This window comes from Mustela nigripes, chromosome 6, assembly GCF_022355385.1.
Source record: "Mustela nigripes isolate SB6536 chromosome 6, MUSNIG.SB6536, whole genome shotgun sequence".
Taxonomy (NCBI): domain Eukaryota; kingdom Metazoa; phylum Chordata; class Mammalia; order Carnivora; family Mustelidae; genus Mustela; species Mustela nigripes.
Window position 1 is genome coordinate 138,017,327 of NC_081562.1, and position 13,391 is coordinate 138,030,717.

The 13,391-nt window shown below is 45.1% G+C and overlaps 1 protein-coding gene across 7 annotated transcripts in view; it reads right to left on the bottom strand.

The window, feature by feature from the left end:
- Window positions 1–525: 525 nt before the first annotated feature.
- Window positions 526–13,391, bottom strand: part of ZNF438 (zinc finger protein 438) — a 183,951-nt gene continuing 171,085 nt past the window's right edge. For all 7 annotated transcript variants that reach the window (XM_059404354.1, XM_059404349.1, XM_059404350.1 and 4 more), the window contains 2 exons: window positions 2,917–4,747; window positions 526–1,541 (listed from right to left, as the gene is read on the bottom strand). In XM_059404354.1, the coding sequence (XP_059260337.1) occupies window positions 923–1,541; window positions 2,917–4,747 (2,450 nt within the window). In that variant the 3' untranslated portion in view covers window positions 526–922. The remainder of the gene's footprint in view (window positions 1,542–2,916; window positions 4,748–13,391) is intronic.

Genomic DNA, 13,391 nt, shown 5'->3' on the forward strand with positions numbered 1-13,391 from the left:
AGCCAATGAGTTAGGGACAACCCTGTGAAGTTCCTTGGGGGGGAGGGCAAGCTCTTCAGACACCTCGACATCTGGACTGCACACCTAGTGCACTTTCCAGGTTGTAAATTTCCAGGCCTGAAAGACTATTTGAAAAGAACTTTTAACCAAAAAAGTGGTTTTTTATTAGCTGAAGTACTAAAAAAGTTTTGATTACTTTGATATGGAACACTACAGCTGTAAGGCTTGGCCAACATCTGATCTTCAAGAAAACATACGTTTAAGAAAACAGCAAAATTAAAAAAAAAAAAAAAACAAACAAACCTGAGTCCTGGAAACATGGATTTTCAATTACAGTAGACGCGAACCTTATTAAATGTACTGCCCTATAGCCTCTCCTACTACCCCAGCAAATCTGATAAATATCAACACTATACTACACTTGAGACTGAACTGGTTTTGCCACCTGGAAACGTATCACATTTGTCGGTCTACTTAGACACCAGCTGAACCAAATGACATATGCACACATTCAGAAACACCGCAAACTGTATTTGAAAAAAAACATCTCTCATCTTTTACATTTCAATCTCCAAATTTTCATCTTTTTATTCATTCTCAAATAAAGTCTAGGCCATTAACAGTTAGTATATAGAATTTTGGGATAAAACTGAATGTAGTTAGAAAAATATACATCAAGGGTTTGTGTGCATGTGTATGTGTGTGTATATATAAATATATATATATATATACACATACATATATATATTTACTTATTTCATAAGAAAATAAAACTATGTACAAAATCACTTGTGCTCATTCATGCTAATCCTAACTTGTTTGACTTTTATAATGAAGCACCACCCTAGGAACACAAAGCTTTGAGAGAAAGAGAAAGCCCGTGAGCAACACTCTCGTCAACCCCCTTTCCCACCCCAGTATTTCATTGTTCAGGTTTGTCGGAAAGTCCGATCACTCCCTGGGGGCAGACCGTGTGTAAGATGGTCCACAGCTTGGAAGGGTTCTCACAATTGTGCTGCTGCTCCCAATGCAGGAGGAGTTCTTCCTTCCTTGGCAATGTCTGTGTGCACAGGATGCAGTTCAAGCCCGAGTGGGACAGAAGCAGGGGGACGTGGGGGTTGGGACCCGCAGGGGCCCAGGGGGCCACACCTGCCTCGCTGGGTCCTGCCTGGGCTCCTTCAGCCTTTCTGAGGATTTCCATATCCTTCTGGGGATAAAGGCAGAGCTGCCGTTTCAGTTTGGGAAATGCGGGAAACTCCTCCTCAGGGGGACTGTGCTTGTGAAGCAGCTTTCTTCTCTCAGGATGCTGTTTCCAGAAGGGAGCAGCATATTTCATCAGCTCCTCCGGAGTGCCTCTGCTTCCTGGTAGGATCTCCTCTTGCAGCCGGCCCTGAATTTCCTCTCCGTGGACGTAAAGTAAGTGAAACTTGATTTCGGCGAAAGACTGGGCAATGATCTGACAGCGGCCACATTTGATCTGTAACTTGACTTCATCTGCCTGGGTAAGGAGGAGGTCCTCTTCCAGGCTTGACTTGTTTTCCCTGGAAAGGGGGAAAAATAGCCAAGAGAAGATTTCACGAAAAGCACCCCTGGAGCTTTTCCTCTCAGACGCTCACCTTCGGGGATCCAGAACACGCCCGCTGAGGAGAAGTTCCAGGAATGGGGGGAACAGCACCCAGGAAGCAGAGGCCGCGGGGAATACCGGCCGTCACTCCTGCTTGGGGCCACCTGGTTCTCAAGCTCCCAGCGTCCACGGAAGGAGGGGGTATTTCCTATCCTGAGAGGGGCTAATGGCTCTTTGGTGACCAATGAGGTGTCATTGACTCAAGAGGCAGGTAGCATCAAGTGAAGCCTGGCAGGGACCCCGTTGGTTCAGCCATACTGTTGCCCTTCCTCACTAACCTTGAGTGTGCAAAGCAGTTTGGACATTTTACCTAAAAATCAAATTGTAGCATAGAAGACTATGAAGAAGGCGGGGTTTCGTGAGGGAGTCCTCTATGTGCATCAATGGAAGGCCCAGATGCCCCCAAGTGGACAGGAATGCCCGAAGAAAAGCAGAGAAACTATAGAAAAGGCGGGAAGAAACAGGCCAGATGGAAGATTCTAACAAATGTAACGGAGGAAGACACAACCGGATAGAAAGTATCTGGAACAATTAGGACAATTAAGAATGATGAGGGGCAGAGCATCTAAGGTTAGAAAATGTTTAATTTTCCAGGTGCAATGAGAATGGATTTCAGTGAAACGCCCCCCGTCACCTGGTGGAAAGTGGGCAAACGGAGGGGGACCACCTGGCGTAGCCACTGCTCGCAGCCCTGAGGCCAGACTGTGGAACTCCATGGCTTACTGCTGGTTCCTAAAGCCCAGAGCCAGGACCTGCACAGGACAGCAGTGTGACATGGGAAACGTTAATCAGGCCTGACAGGAAAAACTGGGCCAACTTCGCGGGCTGGGTCTGGGCACCTGAGGCTGTGGTCAGCGTGGGGCATGCGGAGTCCCCACCATGGGTCAGATTGTATTCCGGGGCAAAGGACAATGTTTAGATGTAAATTCTGTGGCCACAGGTTGGGGAAAATTAGTGTGCAGAAAGCACCAGGAACAACAGGCAGCACCTTACAGATTCCTGTCTCAGAGGCCAAAATCCTCCCTCACTCTGCTGTGGCCGGCAGAGCCCGACCTGGCACGTGCGCCTTGCCCTCCGGGGCGAGCGTAATGGGCCACCGCACTGCTCGCAAACCCAAGAGAGATGAGACCATTCTTTACAGAACAAGAAGGAAGAGGCAGCTCCCTGTCGAGATCTTAATCTGGGGGATGTTTTTATGAAGTCACCTTTCTGAATGTGAAATCCCGCTCTGTTCTCCAAACCCAAACCGAGCCCCCTCCCCCGCTCCATGCCTGCATCTGAGGGTCACTCACCTCTCCTCGGATCCCTCAGTTCCTCGCGCACCCAGGCCTCTGTTCCTCGGCGAGTCCCCCGGCTGCCTCTCTCCGGGGGAGGGCTCCGTGCTGATGACCACCCGGTGCACTTCTTTCAGGTGGCCGAAGTAGACTCTGACGTGACCGAACACCTTGGCGCAGAACTCACAGCACATGAGTTTCTTCAGACGGTTCTCGCCGTGCTGGAGCCTCATGTGTGCGCTCAGGCTGCCCGAGCGCACGTACGCCTTGCGGCACAGGCGACAGCTGTATGGCCGTCTGTTGGTGTGTGTGTTCATGTGGTCTCGGAGGTGCTGCTTGAACTGGAAGTGGTGGTCGCACACGTGACACCTGTGCCAGGGCTTCTTGAGGCTGGGGAAGCCATTCCGCAGGGTGGAGTTGGGCTTTGGGGACGTGCCACCGTCCTGCTTCCAGCCTAGGTACTTAGGAGTGAGTGGATTACTGAACAAAACGTCATGTCCCAGGCTGCTGGGGGCATGGGGCTGAAGCACGCCTGCCGGAGAAGCCAGGGGAGCCAGGGCAGGCACCATGATCACCGGCTTTGGCATAATGCTGCGGTATTTCTTCAGAGCCCCGGGTTTTTGGTCCCTGGATTCCTGGGGATCGGTTTTCACTCTTTCTTTACTATCTTTACACTTATTAATGAGACACTTTCTCCTTTTCCCCTGAAATGCCAACATTTCCTCTGATACCTTCCGTTTCCGTACTCTTCTCTTCGCTGCCCCACTGTTCAGTTTGGCTTTGTGGCCTAGATCCAGTCTGGTGGCGGGACAAAAAGTGCTCTCACAGGGACTCTGCTTTGACGATTGTGGAGCAGGTGCCTTGCCAACTGTTTTGGTGGCTGCATGAAAGCCCTCCGTGATGGAAGCTGTCTGATCACAGACGGCCCTGAGTCCGGACAGAGAACTGTTTGCTGTGTTAATATCCGACGGACCTTTGCACACCTCCGCTGTTTTCATCCGGGCATAGGGGAGGATTGGCAGTTTACCTCTGGGGACTGGAGAGATCAGCTGAACCGTGTTGCCAAAAACAGCGGGTGATAAAATGGTCATGGCTTTTGCAAGATCAACTTGTTCTTTAAGCTTTTCACCAGCAATGGAAGAAGGCTTACTGCAGGTTTTCTTGGTCACCAAGTTAGCTTTGCCTGAAGGCTTTGCGAGATCCTGCTTGCCAGAAAGCTCCTCTGGTGTCGACGATGGTGGGGTGGCAGGAGGGCTCGTATCTCCACGGTCACTGGTCACTAGAGGTGGAGAGTCCCCGGGGCCACCTTGGTCGGTTGGTGCCGCTGTGCTAATGCCGGCTGGGGCTTGGTCTCGTGACGTCACTTGTTCCAACAGACCAGCTTTGTGCGGGGGTTCGGGATGGTCAAGCGGGGAGGGGGACGCATGGGTTTGGGCAGGAGGTATGCCAGCACCAGTCTCAGAGGAGCTCTGAATGGGTTTCTTTCTTGATCCTTTGTTACTTCTTGGAGGTTGGTATCGAGGAATAGGCAGTTTAATGTTTTCAGGCAGCGGTAATCTGGGCTTCTGGATTGACTGAGCTGAGGCAACGTGTGGCAGAGCAACGAGAGAAAACGTCCCTTCCTGTCCAGCAACCTGCATCAGGGCATAATTCTGGGCAGGTACTCCCAGTGGCTTGGCGTTGATGGAGGGTCCTGGATTCACCTGATCAGAGAGTGATGGGGAATGGCACGATAGCACTCTGGATGTTAGGACCTTGGGCACGATTTTTGGTGCAATGGTCCTAAACTGACTTTTATTCTGTAAACCTTTCCCACTCTGAATCGGTCCGGAAGAGATGTGTGATTCGCCTGCAATGACAGTACAATATAAAAAGTCACCCTAGTGTCGCTGTCCTCCTGTGGAGAGTTTATTTACCTGCAGTAAGCTCTCAGACCCACTGTGACCCTTCTGGGCAAACTCCTGTGTTTCTCAAGACCCAGACCTAAAATCAACTCTTACACACCTTCCCAGGGGCTGATTAGTCTCTGCTGTGGTTCCAAAGCCCCCAGGATACCATTGACCACTTTCCATGATAATTTATCTCTTTGTATATCCCTACTACTCAACACAGGGCTTCTCAAGAGCTGGCCTCTGTCTTTCCCAAACTGTATTCCACAAGTTCACCTTCTCTATGTACCTAGTTCTCGTTCCTGACCTCCCGAGCCATGAAGACTCTCCTCTGGTATGTTCTGCTGTGTATTTCATTTATTTTATGGACACGTCTTATTCTCCTCATTAAGCTTGGAGAAAGGAAAGCTTATGTTTAATTCATATCCATATTTCCCTATCTCCCCTAGCCCTATTTCACCCCATCTTCAGTGTGAAACAAACGTGTCTTACATCAAGCTTGCTTCTCTCTCACTTTCAGGACACACCATTTGACCCACTGGCAGTGGGCTGTTTGCACAGCAGAGGAATTCCTGACTGAATGCTAGCTTTGTTGCTGTTCCCCAGGTGACTTGTGAATTTCTTCTCACACCTTTCAAACTGTTTATGTGTGCTTTTGCAATTAAATCACCAGCATGAAAAAGGCTGATGTGACACCTTAAAAAATGTTGAAGGAAAACAAAATGATACAAAATGATAAGATATGGAGACAACATAAAAAAATACATGAATCACATAAAAAGTACCTGCTGGGACACTAATAGGAATACTTCTAAATTTTAACAATAACACTTCCTACTCCTGGGATTTATTAGGTTAATGGAAGACTAATTACAACTTATAAGCCAAGAGAATATTAACGCTACATTTCAATGCACCGCTTCTAAGAACTGAATCATCTTTTTTTTTTATTCCCCCAAGATCTCAAGGTCATCAGGCCTGGCTGTGGAAAAGCTCCCCTTTCCTAGGTGCCTCACGTTAGCCAAACTTCACTCCCACTCACGCTTATGGGGTACCCACGCCACCCTAGGGACTGGCTATGACAGGCCCACATCCCCTTTCTGAAACCTTTGGGGCCAGATGTATTCTGCGACTTACACTTAAATTTTAGGGAAGTAATAAGATGCACAAACCAAATGTTATGGAAACACCCAGTAGGGTCTGCAGAGCACCCAAATTAAACCTCTTGCCACTTCTATCGTAAAACAGATGAGTATTCACAAAACACTGGGACAACTGAAGATTTTTAAAATAGTCTCACTCGGTTCAGGTTTTGCCTCTGAACAAGTTTGGCTTCCCAGCTATTGATGAGATTTTGTTTTCTGTGCTTTTGAGATTTCGAAGTTGTGGATGAAGATTCCAAGGGCAGACTGGGGGATACCAAGGACACAAAGATGAACGACACAATCTCTGCCTTCAGAAGCTGATAATTAAAACATTGTTGGGGCACCTGGGTGGCTCAGTGGGTTAAAGCCTCTGCCTTTGGCTCTAGCCCTGATCCCAGGGTCTTGGGATGGAGCCCCTCATAGGGCTCTCTGCTCAGCGGGGAGCCTGCTTCCCCTACCTCTCTGCCTGCCTCTCTGCCTGTTTGTGATATCTCTCTCTCTGTCAAATACATAAATAAAATCTTAAAATTTTTTTTTTAAATAGGCCTAGATTTTAATGTCTACAGTTACCAAAACTAACAATTTTAGCAGAAAGCTGTTTCTTTTGGCAAAAATGACACTCCTCACATTTAAGTAGCACAGTAGGAATAAGGGTGAAATGTATACTGACCAACTTGTTTTAGAAAGTAATCACTCTCTGGTGATGAAAAAGTATGTTAAAAACACATTTCATGTGGCAGCTTGCATTAGAGTAAGAAGAAAAAGAGAAGCACGATGGTCTGGAAAAACTCAGGTTGGGATAACTGTGTGATCTGCTGAGATCCTTCTCAGCTTTGTTTCCGTAAAGTTCATGGGTAAATAAACAAGCCGATCACCTCACAACATTCTCCCAAATGGGTCTGCCACATTGGCTTCTTCCTGAATACGTTGATCTATTTTCTGGTTCTATATTTATGGCTTTTAAATTTAAATGTCTTTCATTTTAAGCCTTATCTTCTGTTTGTGGAAAAAGTACAGAAATAAGTTGTAAAGAAATATGTTAAATCAGGATTGAATTTACAAAAAGCTTAATGTTATTGAAAGCTCTTGTTTGCTTAAAGACAAGGCTTATTAAATAATTACGTTAGTGATAATAATGGTCTTGGCATCTACACAACAAATTGAAGAGGGAGGAAAAGGAGAGAAAACATGGGGTCGTTCAGATCTGCTTCATACTTGCAACTGACTAAGCACAGAAGTGGTGGAAGAAAGGCTACTCTGTTCTTCATCAGTCATAAATCCTCTTGAATAACATGTGACAATACTACATCACAGAATAAGACATATTACCTCACTCCTTTGCTAAAAACTGTCCAATGGCTCTTCATCTCAGAGCCTGAGCCAAAGTCCTTGCCATGGCGTGAAGGCCTTATGGCATGGGAACCTCTCTGACTGACTTCCTCTGTTTACTACCCTCCAGCCATGGTGGCCTCTTTGCTGTTCCTTCCAGGTGCCACATATCTGCTTCCTTAGCCTTTGCATTTGCTCTGCTCACTGCCAGGAAGCCCCTTCAACCCCACATAAATCCCCGTATTTGCTGCAGCATTTCCTTCAAGTCTGGTCAAATGGCTTTTTCCCGGTGAGCCTTCTCTACCTTAATTGAAACTACCCCCATTCTGAACTCCCCACCTCCTTTCCTGTTGTAATTTTCTTGAGCACATTGGCTCCATCTCCTGGACTACATTATGGGCCACTGCCTTCCCTCACAGAAGTGGACTTCTTTAAGGCAGAGTCTATCTATGTCTCCAGGATCTAGGACAGTGTTGGGTATGTGGCAGAAATGTCATAATTGTAATTACTTGTTGAAGTTGTAAGTGACAATTAAGTGACTCATGGCTGAAATAAAGACTTTATAGATTCAGCTTAAAAAACCGTCTTTAAAAAAAAAGAAAGGGGGGTCACAGTTTAAAAGTAAACTTTAACTTTTCCAGATTTTCAAAATTAAGAGGAGAGGATCTATGTCCAGAAAAAATTTTTTTTCAACTTAATTTCACTGCCAGAATATGAAACTGGGTTAGCATCACGATAAAACCCTTTAATACAAAGGGGATTGGTGAGGCCTGCTGATTAACCATCTGAGGGAGGAAGAGAGAAAAGTAAATTATGCTGCTTGGGTACAAGATAACACAGAGCAACAAACAAGCTCTGAAGAAGAAACTGTTTTTCTTTTTTTTCTTTTCTTTTCAAAAAAGGACATCCACCGAAGAGTAAAGTGGGAACTGAAGAGGGAAAAAAACAACTGGAAATGGAAAAACTGAACCTCAAAGGCAGAGAATGGTGATGTCAACGTGAAGAAGAGCAGAAATAACAAAGACCAGAAGGTACAGCTGAAGCAACAACCTGTGGTCAAGGTCACTTCAAAGTCTCTAAAGATTTAAGTTGGGAAGGGGCTTCCTATTTTTTATGACCAAGTATAAGAAAGCAAGCTTCTGACAGTGAAGGTTTCCAGAAATGAAACTAGATATACTTTAGAGAGCCATCCAAAAAAGGAGCGAGCTAATTATGATGCATTTAAAGTTAATGTGCTTTGATTGATCTTCAAAAGTTTCTACATTACGGTGGAAATAAAATCACACAGGAAGAACAAGGCCATTCAAAGGAAAAGGAGGCCGGCTGTGATCTGGGAGCAGAGGGAAGCCTTTGGGGTCCCTGGCTGCCCCAGTGTGGGAGAACACTGAGCAGTGAGCAGCCCAGGCAGCCTGAAACAACAGTCCGAGGTGCCATGTACGATGTCTCCCAGACAGAGCCAACTCTCTAGTCTGCTGCAGTTCAAAGAAGTAGACCTGGGAGTAGAACTGTTGATCAGTTGTCTTCGTGAGCAACAATTACAGGGTAATCATAAGAAATCTGTCGGGTGAAATATAGGACCTTACTAGATAAATGTAAACTCAGCATGTGGGCCTGGATCTATCAGGAAGCGTGGACAAGGGTGAGGGTGTCCATGAAGGTGGTGATATGTCCCTTATTCCAGAATCATTAATGATGGAGCGACACAGAATGCAGTGATTCATTAGAAGAAATATAAGGCAGGAGAAAGAGGACAAGGTCCCCAAAAGGAAGAAAAGTAAACCCTAGAAATTACTTAAATATGTCCAGCAATAGGGACATCATAAAATAACCCTCCAACCATCCAATGTAATGCCATGCAACAGTAAGAAAGACGGGTGAGCTAGATCCATCTAGAATATTCTCCAAGATATGAGATGTATAGTATGCTATCACTTGGATTAAAAAAAATAGTGAGGTACACACACAAATATATTCCTTTTATGCAGAGAATATCTCTGAAGGGAAGCAAAAGAAACTGGCACTCATGGTGGCCTTGGGTTTGGGGGACACGGGAAACAGAGCAGTCAGGATGGGATACGCGCTTCTCTTCCACTGAGCATTCCCTGTGCCTGGCGCACAGGAGGTGCCTGCAAATATCTGTTGGAGGAACTCAGGGACAATGAAGTTTCCCTTTTGAATCTGTTTTTAAAATGGGTACCTTTGGGTGTAAGTCACAGTGGGTAAGTGTGTATCTACATAAATGTGTGTGTCTAGATTCCACATGGTATGTCTTCTGTTTTCCTTGCCTGTTTAAGGACAAGAATTGCTAACAATGAGGGAAGTAATCTAATCATCTGACAGGCCGTGCATAACCACCCCCCAAAGTTAAACACTGAGAAGTACGAGAGCTCATTACTTCCCAAGGACAATGGGAGTCCTGAGAAAATTGTTCCCACAAACAGTGGGCTCTTTAGGATAAAACGAGGCAATTTGCAATAAAGGTCAGTTATGCTAGAGTAACTACAGGTTTTTTTTTTTTTTTAAAGTAGTTTGAACAATAGGAGTTGTTAGAGAAGCTGAAAATGCTGTTAGCTTTTTAAAACTCTAAAACACGAGGACAGCGTGACTGCAGGAAGTCTTTCCTGGCAATGCAGCTGCAACAGTGGTTTGCTCCACAAGCATTTACAAGGCCTCCCCAGATGGTGTGATCTGAAAACCCTCCCCGTCACCTACTGAATTATAGATCTCAAAGAACTGTGCACTAAATAACGAGAAGTAGAAATTTCCAGTGACATTCATAATTTCTGGAAATCCTGCAAAATTTCCCATAACACAGTTAAAGAGACTCACAGGACTCACAGGCACTAAACATGGACTTTTATTAACTGAAAACATAAAAGGCTCACTCAGTAAAATTAATTTTGTGCAATTATACAACGTGAAACTGAATATTAGGATTTTAAATATGGGCTGTTTTTACTACATTAAGCATATTAAAAATAACTATTTTGCAAAGTGACATTTATAGTTGGTGAAAAATTGACGGAACTATGGATTAAAGGAAAACATGGAGGTATGGAGTCCTTACTGTGGGCTGGGATCTGTGCTCGATCTTTTCACTGAGCCCTCACACAAACGTTGCACGTAACTTATTGTCCCCTTTTCACGGACCGAGAAAAATGAAATTTGAGGAAGTTAAGCAATTGCCAAAGTCCAAACCACGCAGATCTGTCCCATTCTGATTTGAAGCAATGAACTTCCTCTCCTTCGTTCTCCCCTCAAAGGGGCTACATTATAAACAAAGTTGTCCTATTTAACTACAAGATATAATGTTGTCTCTGAATTTTAAAAAGAGGAAAAAAGGGGAAACTTGAAATAGGAATGACTTGTCATATTCCAAAACTTCTATTTACCATTAAATGAGACTTTCTGAAAGCTCACTCACTAGAGAGAATTCATGAAAAATAGTCATTAAAGTTTAAAGCAGATTTTTTAAAGTTGACTTTGCCCTTACTATCCATAGGGATCTGAGAAGTCCAATAATATTACCAGACCTGCTTGTTTGGAGAAGGTACAATGTGTGTCCTCCTCCTCCAACACCACCAAAGGACTGGTCTGACATGTGTTGGCTGCAGGCAGAGACAGCAGAGGGAGGAATGAGGGCTTGATGGTGCTAAGTGCCAGCATGGAAGTCAGCTTGATCACAGTCTCACAAGCACAAGAGACTAAGAGACAAGCACAAGGGTTTGCGATTCTGTCAATGACTGTAATGATCAATTCACTCCCTCATGTCCCCTGGAAGAACCAAGGCATGCTCTGTGACTTCTGAGTGAGATAGGTCCTGCTCGTCCCTTTGTTGGTTTGGGCACAGTTCCATGACCCCATCTGTTTGCGACCCCTCTGGCCTTCTGCTGAACATGGAGTAGTAAATGGGCAGAGGGAGGAGAGTCCCCGCTCTTGAAACAGGCTCCCTGACTTGGGCTCAGAACACAAGTTGCCAAAGTCTTAGCCACAAAAGAGCCAAAACTTTCAGATGTTGTTTAGGTTTTAATTTTCTTAAACTGTAAAACCCTATTTTTAATTTTATTTGCTGGCATCCCTGTTCTTCCTCTCACTTGGCTTTTAAATGATAAATTCCAGTTGGGGTTCAAACTGTTTCCCAAGATGGTCTCTGGTTAAAACACATTTGGTTAAACCCTGGATAAGTAGGAGGTAAAAGAAACAGCTCATAACACAAAGGAGCTCAACTTCATTTTCTTTGAAAAACCTATAAACACACTGAGCCATTGCCTACCCTGTTTCCAAGGCACCACCCAGCCTCTGCAGCAACAGAGTCAACAAGAAATTCCTTCAGCACTAACTACAGAGTGCACTGTAAAATGCGCTGGCAACAGGCACACTGTTGTTTTGTGTCTAAGGACTCAGGATGCCAAATATAATTTCTAGTCCACTTATGTGGAGCACTAAGACCTCCTAAAGTCAGTACATCTAGGACCCAGATTTCAGGCAATCTGATACCATTCAAATAGGCACTTCCCCAATCGGTTATCTTGTATCCAGAGTCCAGTTTTGTCCATTCTGCTCACACACTTCCCTCCCTGCTCAGTAGAGCCACGCTCTCAGCTAACGCCTTCTCCTTCCCTCCTGTAATGAATGACACCCGCAAGTGACAGCCAGGTACACTCCCTGCAGCAAGGGACTGTGAGAGCCATCCTGCCAGAGTGAATTCATTCCCTTGATTCGCAAGAAAGGCAATGCTTGCTGAGCACCAGTTTCTTCACTTCCTAATACTTATCAACACTTTACATACACTATGTCATTTAATTGTCACAAAAACCTGAGTTAGAAATTTCCATTAAGGGGTGCCTGGGTGGTGCAGTCGGTTAAGCGTCCAACTCTTGATTTTAGCTCAGGTCCTGACCTCATGGGTCGGGAGCTGGAGCTCCATATCAGGCTCTGTGCTCAGCACGAATTTGCCTGGATATTCTCTCCCTCTGCCCTTTCCCCAACTTGTGCATGTGCCTCCCCATCGCTCTCAAATAAATTAATTAAAAATCTTAAAAAAAAAGAGAGAGCAAGAGCGATTATTGCGAAGGACTTTTTATAGATCAAGACTTTGAAGATGGTTCAGTACCGGTGCTAGGACTCAAAACCCAGGCCTGGCGGACATGCTGACTGACCTTACGGAGCACAGTGATGGCCTCTATCATGGTCACCAGTGAAAACATGGGGCTTGGGGTTCAGAAAGGTATGGTTTCAGCTCTTGGCTTTATCTCACGGCTTGGGAAAGTCACTCTCTGAGCTTAACTGTCCTATTTACAAAATGGGCATAAGAGTATCTTGCTGCTAAGGTCACGGTCAGGATTAAATGAAAAAAGTACCCATGAAGGGGCCAGGATAGTGCCTATGACAGTTAGATGCTCAGCAGACATTAACCTTTCGCTTTCTCTTGACAAGAAGTCTATGAGGTTAGGTTCCCAACAGTTATTTTTGGTGAGAAAAAAAAAAAAAAGCACAAATCTTGAATGCTAATCATATGGAAATAGTACTGAATCCTTAAACTGATATTTCTTTTTTGAAAAGTAAATAAATATGGAAAGAGGGAAGGAATGGCTATTATTTGTGAATAATGGTCCCAATAAAACTGTAAAGCATTTTTTCCTTCACACCTCTCTCCAGCCACCTCTTAGGGCAACTCCACCGTCCCCACATCTCAGCTATCCTATCAACCCCTCTTCCTCCCTGCCCCCAAGTTTCCCATGCCTGTTGACAAAAGTGCTAATCAGAGGAACCATTATAGTGAAAAGGAATTAACATATGTGCATTTTAAAGAGTTGTTTACTGGGACACTCTTCCCTGATTTTGTTTATATTGAGTATAGAGGCTAATTACTGTTCTCAGCCCTGGCCAGGAAGAAAGTCACTCCCCTTAGTAGACTGGGAGTGGGGGTGAGCCCAGGTCTCAGTGGCCCTGGAAGGGAAGGAGCCTAGAGCAGAACTAGGGATGCTGGCCACAGTTCTGCAGGACCTAAAAGCAAAGAGCCATGGTGATTTTGCCATTTAGGAGGGAAAATATCCTCTCACAGAGGACAGGGACAGGTCAACCATAATTTGAAACCATTTTCTTGTAGATTTCAGTGTTTTGGGTGAGG